This window comes from Drosophila suzukii, chromosome 3 (assembly GCF_043229965.1).
Source record: "Drosophila suzukii chromosome 3, CBGP_Dsuzu_IsoJpt1.0, whole genome shotgun sequence".
In the NCBI taxonomy this organism is placed as follows: Eukaryota; Metazoa; Arthropoda; class Insecta; order Diptera; family Drosophilidae; genus Drosophila; species Drosophila suzukii.
Window position 1 is genome coordinate 91,706,281 of NC_092082.1, and position 9,436 is coordinate 91,715,716.

The 9,436-nt window shown below is 41.1% G+C and overlaps 3 protein-coding genes across 3 annotated transcripts; 1 reads left to right on the forward strand and 2 right to left on the reverse strand.

Annotated features, from left to right (window-relative positions):
- Positions 1-1,653: 1,653 nt before the first annotated feature.
- On the forward strand, positions 1,654-2,720 carry LOC108008040 (adenylate kinase 2). Its single transcript, XM_017071824.4, has one exon. It carries the CDS (start codon positions 1,756-1,758, stop codon positions 2,626-2,628), a length of 873 nt encoding a protein of 290 aa, XP_016927313.4. The 5' UTR covers positions 1,654-1,755; the 3' UTR covers positions 2,629-2,720.
- Positions 2,721-3,781: 1,061 nt separating this feature from the next.
- On the reverse strand, positions 3,782-4,448 carry LOC108008036 (ecdysteroid-regulated 16 kDa protein-like). The gene has a single exon (XM_017071819.4). The coding sequence runs from the start codon at positions 4,409-4,411 to the stop codon at positions 3,944-3,946; it is 468 nt and encodes a 155-aa protein (XP_016927308.1). The 5' UTR covers positions 4,412-4,448; the 3' UTR covers positions 3,782-3,943.
- Positions 4,449-4,989: 541 nt separating this feature from the next.
- On the reverse strand, positions 4,990-5,594 carry LOC108008034 (uncharacterized). The gene has a single exon (XM_017071817.4). The coding sequence runs from the start codon at positions 5,554-5,556 to the stop codon at positions 5,083-5,085; it is 474 nt and encodes a 157-aa protein (XP_016927306.4). The 5' UTR covers positions 5,557-5,594; the 3' UTR covers positions 4,990-5,082.
- Positions 5,595-9,436: the final 3,842 nt, after the last annotated feature.

A 9,436-nucleotide genomic window follows, 5' to 3' on the forward strand; every position in this document is an offset into this window, starting at 1 on the left:
CGTTCTATCTATTTATTTATTTATTTATTTTGTTAAAGTAAAATATGTAAATGAGAAAGTATTTCAAATTCAAGTATTACTTCTTTCAATCTGTTATAAAGGTAAAATATAGATATCACTATAAAAGCTTTAAATATTGCTAAGACTGCAAACATAAGTATCCTACATATGTGAATCAATTAACTACATTTTCATGTTTTTAAAAACTGGTTATAAGGGCATGTTGCACTTCGGGTTCGGGATTTGAACTAGCGATTCTAGGGCGCCATCTTGTCTCCCAGTAGCGTGACTCGATCCGCAGTTCTTCTGTGATAACTGCAAAATGCGTCAAATGTCGTCGGCGGCTTGTGCCACAATTTTGGCGATTAAAACAGAATAAAGAGACCCGGATCGGGGGATATATGTATATATAATATGGGTGGAGTGTGTGGACACTGGCCATAATGACGAAATGTAATTTGGAGCACTGAGATGAGAGGCTGTCGTGCTGCTATCGCTGTCGCTTTTGCTTTTGCTTTTGCTTTGCTTTGAGTTTAATTAAAAAGTTTCGCTCTTTGTGGCAGTGGCGAACAGCCGAAAGCACTCCACATTCAAATTCATATTTTGATTTTCCATTTTTTTATATAATTAAAATCCGTTCCCGAATGCATTTTCAAGGCGTGTCTTTATCTTCGCAATTTTTCTCCTGACCAGCTGGTGAAAAAAGAAACGAAACTCCAAGATAAACCCAAGAGCAAAGCATGCAATATTAGTGTGTGCAAGATATTAACAGCATATTTGACATAACAATATGGAGAGTGTCCTGCGAAGGCAGCAGGAAGCAATTTCTCATCGTATGCTAGTTTTTATTAGCCCACTCAAGACATCCGCATCCACATCCACCCACCGAGCAGGCATTCAAGGCATCCTTATGAGGATTCTTGGCTTTCTTGGCCAGGACATGCCATGGCCAGCTCATAAGACAACATAAAGTATGACAGATATTTTGGCAACACTTTGCGAACCGTTAGCAGTCCCGGCTTTTTAAATTGTTAATGTGGCCTGTTCGGGGTGGGTGGTTGGTTCGTACTGCCCCGAAAAGACAAAGGAGCTGTCATAATTCGCTGCAAAATATTGTCACCCTACGAGCTGCACTCTCATATATGAGGCCAATTTGCCTTGGCCTGGCACTTCTTGGCTCCGTTCCCTGGCAAGACATTAGTTGGCCATTATATGGGCTCTCTGGGCTTTCCCAATCCGAATCCTCTCCAGCTGCCCGGAAGTACGCGCCATTTTCTAATATCGTAACGGAAGCAATTAATATGATCATAACAATGCGAGAAGTCCCTGCAACAGTCGTCTTAATGGTAATGCTCTCTATTAAGTTCTCGTTATGAGCTGGAAAAGTAAAAGAAATGCAGAAGAGTGTGAGATGGATATTAAATAACCCTTCATAAAAAGAATAAAGGTCTTAAGTCTTATAAGAAAAGGAATCTTTCGATATCTAACTTGGTAATACATAAATTCCTTAAATAATGGTAAAGGGTTCCATTGAAGAACTAATATAGTTTGAAGACCGATGGACCTATTCTGCAGGATGATATTCCTTTTTCATTGCATACTTTTAAGCACTTTTATAAGATATGTAGCATTATAAAGATTTTAAGTTGTTCAATCGAGCTAGCACGCACAGATATTTCATTTATTTCAATAAACCTTAATGTAAAGTTCAAAAAGTTCCTTAAAAACCACACGCTTTTAAGCCAACATAGCGACATGTCGTCGCCCACCAATTTCGACCGATCCATGTTGGTGGAGTACAGTGCCGCCTTTATGTACTACATGGAGAAGCACAAACTCATGGAGGTGATGAGTCGTATTCTGGCGGAGATTTCAGTTGCGGATGGAGTTACAGATATACGCCGATGGATGGGCGAGAATATAAGGCGGATCGGCGTAGATATATTCACCAAATCTTTGGATGCCTTTCATCGAGGAGTAATAGGGGATTTTTACCAGCTGCCCAGGAGCTTTTACCACCGCATAGTGCTGCATGGCAAGCCAGGATCTGGCCGAAGGTCCTTGGCCCACGTCCTAGCTCAACGATGGAACCTACTAATACTGGATGCCGATGTCCTGGCCTATCACAGCATCAATAGTCCACATCAGGATGAGCACTCGCGCTTGCTGCAGGAAGCCATTGAAAAGGATTGTGTTTACAAAAGGTCCCAGGCGGTGGGAAACCTCATCCAGAACAGGCTCCTCAAGGAGGATGCCCTCCACAGGGGCTGGATACTGATCAACTACCCTAACAATAAGTGCGAGGCTGAGGAACTCTTCGAGGGCTTCACTGTGCCCCCAAACCGATTTGTTTTCCTGCAAATCGACGAGCGTATGGCACGCATGCGAATTCTGCTCAACAGCTATTCGCCAGGACCTCAGGCTCACATCAGTTTTCTGGATCGTCAGATGGCTCAGTTCCGGAAAAGTGAACCTGCCCTCAATTCCTATCTCAGCCAGCGAAGAGAGGTCGTCTATGTGGACGCCTCACCGTGTTTCGAGCAGGTCAAATGCGAAATCATATCTCAGCTCACCAAAACTCCCTATGTTTTGGGTAAGAAATACGGCGAGGCCAATGCCAAAATTTGAATATGATTCCCGGCACTCTGCATCTAAATTGAGTAACAATGTGTTCAAGTCCTTTCTGTGATTATTCTCGTTATTATTATTATTTGCTCAAGTGTCTGGCGTTGTTTGTGTTATTATTGCCTTGGTTTTTTCTATTTTTTGGGGTCAGGCCTATCAGACTTCTGACCAATTCCCCATCCACCGAGAAATATTGCTACGTTTTCGTTTAGGTAAACAATGAACGAAAGAGAATCTTAAGAAGGAAGGATTTGGTAAAAAAGTGATGGACGAAATGATACCCAATCAATATATTTTGTAATATGTAAGTAAATGTTCTTATATACATTTATAAAAATATAATTTGATGGAATCCTATGATTTCAGTATTTTGAATTTTATATTTTTCAGATTATCCCACCCAAGTAAACAAGTCCCACCAAAACAATACACCCGCATCCCCTGCAAACCCCGAGTAAAAAAAGTGATTTTCTATTTGAATTTTCCACCACTGAAAAATGTGAACAGAAAAACAATAAAACCCAGAAAAAATGAGAAGAAAATAAGAGAAAAACAAATGATTTTATGACCACAACTTAAGTGCTCAATTTTTAATTGTTTGACGACGCTGATAAGACCCGTGGAGAAAAGCTGAGGAAGGCGGGGCGACTTTTTAATGGCACCCAAAAGTTCAATCAAAGTTTTATACATTTTCCTTCTGCCCGCGGGGCCTTGGGGTTTCAAATTAGTCGCCAGCAGGTTGATGATTATTGGAGTAAATATCTTTATTCCTTAAGGCTGTCCCCTGTGGGCCGTAACCCGGCACAGAAATAATTAAAAAACGCACTAAATCGTTAACAGAAAATAAATGTATTCGCCGCAATCAGGAGAGCAGTGAAATACAGCAATCAGAATGTGCGATTTTAAGAGCTTTCTTGTTTCAATTTTTACGATATAAGATTAAGGTTACCTAGTTTTTCAGATATTATTCTATTATTGCGGGAAAAACAAGTAAAGTTTGTATTAATATATTAAAATAAAGTTAAATCGAAATAAAATTACCCATACAAGCAAGCAATACCTAACATTTTGTGTCAACAGTAAACTAGGGCTTGAAAAATTTGTTTTACCTGAAATAAAATTTTAAAACATACAAAGAAAATAAAATTTAAAATGGAACAGGTTACAAAACATGTTTAGTTTACTTTATTGAAAGCAAATTAAAATTCTCTGTACACTTTAGAAAATTAAAAACAAATAGTAAAGTACAATTTTTCTACATGTCGTTAGGCAGATATAAAAGAAAGTCTATCGGACTCGGATAAGTTCAGGAAACCCTTTAGCGAACCACCTTGATGTCGATGGTGAAGCAGCAGCGCTTTCCGGAGGCGGGATCCTTCAGGGCCCAACGGATGGTATAAGAACTCAGCGGGAACTTGGCCTCAATGGGCACATCGGTGGTGTAGGTCTGCGTGACTCCGGATCTCACGGGGCAGGGAGTGTACTTGCAGGCCTCGCGATCCATGGTGAGCAGGGGCAGCTCCACCGTCTCCGACTTGGCCCATCCCAAGCTGGCCTCCAGGGTGTCGGCATCGAAGTGGGGCGTGAAGTCGAAGCTCATCTGGTTACTACGACGCCGGTGGATGTGGCAGGCGGCATTGTTAAGCGCCTCGGGACACGGGGAAACTTGAACCTGGTGGATCGTACAGACATCCACACTATCCGCACATGTCTGGAAGTTGACCACCTCGGCGGAAACGGATGCCGAGATCAGGACGAAAGTGAGGAGCGAGCTCAAACGCAACATGGTGGATCGAAAGCCGTACTCGGAATGCAGGCACTACGGGTGTGGACTTGGGCTCAAAAGCGGGCTTATCTCCGGACCCATTCGACCCCATGAACCTGGTCGGTCACATCTGTGCCAACACACATCGAAAGCGGCCGCCAGCGTGTCTCGGCTGATAAGATTGGAATTTCTTATCTCAATGTACTTAGAATGTTAGGGTGCGAGGCTGGGTATACCTCAATGCTTAAAACTTTTCGAAAGCTTATGATCAAGAACAGAAAACTCTTTGAAGTTACTTGAAAACATCATAGGTTTTTTTCAAGGATCGTTTTTTAAAAAATCCTCATATGATCTGAAGCCCTTTTAATAGATGTTTATTAAGAATTACAATTATTCTTACTAAAAAAATATATTGTAATGAGTTGATTAAGTTTATTTACAGAACCGGCCTGAGTGCAGAGCAATACCCTATTTAGTTAGTCATTTAAAATTCAAATTGTTTTTCTTATCAGCAGCATTCCTGTGTTCTGTGTCACCAAACTGGCAGCTTCAAGGTGAAATGAGTCCAATTTATTATTATAATGTAGGGAGAGAGTGCATTTACAGTCACATACAGATTTTATTTACCTCTTTTACATATATGAAAAAAAGTAACTAAATAATATTTGGATAATTATTTTCCGATAATCCTCTTAGCGCACCACCTTGATGTCGATCGTGAAGCAGCAGCGCTTCTGGGAGACGGGATCCTTCAGGGCCCAGCGGATGGTATAAGAACTCAGCGGGAACCTGGCATCGGCGTGCATGTTGTTGGAGTACGTCTGTTTGACTCCCGTCCTCACGGGGCAGGTGGTGTACTTGCAGGCCTCGCGATCCATGCTGAGGAGGGGCAGCTCCACATTCTCCGACTTGACCCATCCCAGACTGGCGTCCAGGGTGTCGGCATCGAAGTGGGGCGTGAAGTCGAAGTTCATCGTGAACCTGCGCCTGCGGTGGATGTGGCAAGCCGCATTGGTCTTGGCCTCCGGACAGGGATCCACGCTCACCTGGTGGATGGTGCAGGTGTCCACGGTGTCATCACAGGTCTGGAAGTTGACTATCTCCCCGGAGACAGAGGCCAACACCAGGAACAAGCCGATAGTCAGCAGCGAGCTTAAACGCAACATGGTGGATCGAAAGCCGGACTTGGAATGCACGAACTAGCTACGATTACGGACTGTGAATCGATGCGATTGTGAATATAGAAGAGATATACCCTAGAAAAGAAGGCATATCAATATTTTAAAGTATGTAAACTCTTAACGAATATGCTGATGAAGGATCATTTTAAAATCTTCTATTCTTCTTAAATTTATTAATAATTGAACTTTTTTTTTTTTATTGTATTACCTATATTTCAAGTTAATTGATGATCGCTATTACCCAAAAAGCAAGACTAGGTATACCCACTTATTAATACATTTTCCAAATACTAGACGAGCTCTTATCAACAGCCCGCCAGTAAATGTTATCACCAAACAGCTAGCGACAGGGAAAATCGAGCATAATTAATTGTTATATTATAGGGAGCGAATCCATTATAGAAACCCATTTAAAACCGCTGACAAGCACTACTCAGCCAGGAATATGATCCAAACAGAAGACTTAAAGTCCTAGCAAATGGGAAGATCATCCAAGACAAATGATGTCCAGTTGAGGTTGTCAATGCCCGTGTCGCAGATCTAAGGCATCTGCCCGGGGACAAAACCAATCGATTCCGATTCCGGAACCCCGCGCCATATGCCAAATAAATCGTCACACTTTTCAGTGTCGGGGACCCCGAGATGGAAACCGACAGTTGTCAGTCAGGGAAGCCAAAGATGAAAACGCAGGAGAAGATGAAGCTGAAACTCGAGACGAATCCCGCGGGTCCAGGGATGAGGTCCCGAGCTATCGTATATGTATGTGCATTGACTATCGAACTGGGAGCTGTCAATAGAAGGCAGCCCGACAATTGCACGGCTCATTTGCGTGAATGCATGTCAACAATCAGAGACAACAAACAACGGGCAGGGCGATTGACAACCTGACACCCCCAGCCAACCTATACCCCAAATACACTGCGAGAAACTAACAAGGCACCTTCAAATGAAAATATAGATAATTAAAAAAAATAATGCAGTGAATGGCCTTGATTATGTGGCTCTAGAAATATTACAAATACACAATAAATTGTTATGGTTAAAATATATTAAATATTACATTGGAATTCCTTTAAAATAATAAGGAATTAATTGAGAACTGGTTAATAAATATATATAAATATATATAATAAGTGCTAGAGTTCAAAATCAATCATAAGAAAAAACTAATAGTGACATTATGATAATAAGATTAAAATGATCTCAGATTATTCCTATATGTCAACACACAATTGCTGACAAAGATTGTGGTAACCGAATTGAATTAAAATAAACTACTTTTACAATTCGTTAAAAATTTTTTTGAGTGCTTCCCGACAGTTGCAATTCGATGCATACGATTTTTCTTGTTTTATAGAGGAAACCCCAGGAGTACGCAATTAGCCGCTGAGGAAACCGCTGCAAAGCGCAACATTTTCCCTGTTTTCCTCGACTTTCCACATCTCCGTTTTCATATGCAAAACATGTTTTTGCGCTCTCAAATTTATATTTCCAAAAATTGATAGAAAAGTTTTGCAGCCAGAGCATAATTAACACCCGACAAACGCGTTTTCCCCTGCCGCCCGATTTTCCCCTAATGTTTTTCGCATAAATTATACAAAATATTCTGCCCCGCGTTTCTTCAGTTTTATTGCCGGGGCGACTTTGTGCCTTTTTTTATCAAAGTCCAGTGAACGGTGAATCAACAGAACCGAAACCCAAAGCGAAACCAAAACAGAATTAATTCATTAAAGAAATATGCAAAGCATTAAAAAACAACAGAAACAGCAGCGAAAAAAATGGGAAAAGTATCAAGAACTCGATGACGACGGGGTGTTGGAGAACAAAAAAAGATGAAATTTATGTTTTATTACTTAATGAACTTACCGCAAATTAAGCCAAGGGTGGACGAGGTTACAGGCCGAGGGAAAAAATCGAGGGCCGCAAGACGAGGCCGTGTCTTCAATTAATATGCAAAAAATGTCAACATGGATTGCCGCTCATCAAAGTGGCAGCAGGAAAATCGGGAAAAGCCAGTACGGAACACTTGAGACGCCGACAAGGAAGCGACTGGACTGCAAATTGGTTAGCAATTAATGGTGACCATTTTTTAATTGAACACACGAGCGAAGGATTGGATGAGGAAGGTTATCTGGGTATATTTAAGGCAAGTTCCCAGTAACCCCTTAAAATGGGATGAGAAAAAAGGGTCTGGTATTCTTAAGTTGATGATATTAAATTGGAACTTAAAATAAAGATAAACAAAATAAAAATAAGAGCAATTCCGAAAACACATTTACCTTTTTAAGATAATAATAATATTAATATGATCTTTAAAGCTGTAACCAACCAAAAATATTTTACATTTTAGTATCATGAGTATGTAAATAGGTTAGAGTAACTAAATTCTTCTAAAAATTTCCCCTAAGCCTCCTTCAAATTTTCTTCCATCAGCCAGATTTCAGTGGCCCTACAAACTCTTTCATAAATTGCAGCTGATGCCAAAGCCGGCCATCATTTGCGGGTTAAATGTAGCTTGTGATTTGCCCAGATTTCAGCTCCACTAATGTGACACCCCCTCTCCTTTTCCTCAAATAAACCCCTATACCCCTGAGATTTTCCCGAAATGGGGGCGGCGAACTTGAGCAAATCACCTCAAGGGGCTATAAAAAAAGCAGCGAGCGAATGGAAAATACAAATAAAAACCAGAGCCAGGCAAAAGCCGCCCAGCAAAACGAAAAAATAATGAACGCCCGGCAGTATCTCTCAGTTGGATTTTTATTTCTTGGAATAATCTAGCGAGCACACGACTAATCTTCGTTTAATTTCATTTGCGCCAAGCAAACCGAAATTGAAATAGTCAAAAAAGGAGGAGGATGTGGCGGGTGGAAATACCTCCATTTGCGCCACAAGGACAATGTAAGGACATTTCGACGCGGAGTGCAACATTTCATTGGCTGACTGGGGAGATCAAAAGTATGCGACACCGTGGCTTAATTCGATTTTAACCATTGCAGCCAGCCAATGGCGGATGGCAAAGGACTCGAGGTCCTTTGCCACTTCCACTTCTAATTGAAGCGAGGGCGAAAGAAGTCCTGGAGACGCTCATCTCCTTGGGGCACATAAAATTAATCCGACGTGTGGCGCCGCTTCTTTGTCAGCGTCTTCAGCGATTTGAATTTAAATGTCGCTCTTGCTTTTTTATTCGCCTTTTTGTACTGCCACTAAGCCAGGGAGCAGCGGAAAAAATATAAATAAAAAGAAGTCGAGTCAAGGAACCTTCGCGAATTGAATTAAACGTGTCCTTCCCTCGACTCCCCGCACAACTCTCCCTTTTAGGTGTGGACAAAGGGGGCCTCATCATCATCGCCAGCTGAGTGTATTGAAAATTTTATTGCCTGGAATAATTAGGCGAATTAAGCACACAAATTAATTGCCACTGGCATATGTGAGAGAAAAATACAAGGGAAAATAACTAGAGTTCAAACTGATTTACTTTTATAGGCACAAAGCCCTGAAGCTCGGAATTTACGACTGCTTTTTTCGAGCTGATAAAAGTGAACTAATCACACTCGGAGACAGTTGTGCGAAGAGCAAATGGGCCGAGTGAGCTCACTATCTACTGATGTCTAATTGATCTCACTCATGGTGAACTTGGGGTTGTGTTCTTCCTCTGCTGACTAACCGTAGTCCATTTATGATTCATTGGAGGAAGATTTGCAAACATTGTTCTGCTCAAATCTATGATAACCGAATGTGGATTTATATGAACGTATCATTTTTAACTTGATAATAGAAAATGTAATTTTTGGTTATCTCTCTGTGTATATGTCATCTCTGTTCAATTACCTCAATATCTATTACCACAACCTGGTTCTTAAGTACA

What these genes read in the sequence shown, in the direction of transcription:
- LOC108008040 (XM_017071824.4), top strand. Translation starts at nt 1,756, where the DNA reads ATGTCGTCGCCCACCAATTTCGACCGATCCATGTTGGTGGAGTACAGT.
- LOC108008036 (XM_017071819.4), bottom strand. Translation starts at nt 4,411, where the DNA reads ATGTTGCGTTTGAGCTCGCTCCTCACTTTCGTCCTGATCTCGGCATCC.
- LOC108008034 (XM_017071817.4), bottom strand. Translation starts at nt 5,556, where the DNA reads ATGTTGCGTTTAAGCTCGCTGCTGACTATCGGCTTGTTCCTGGTGTTG.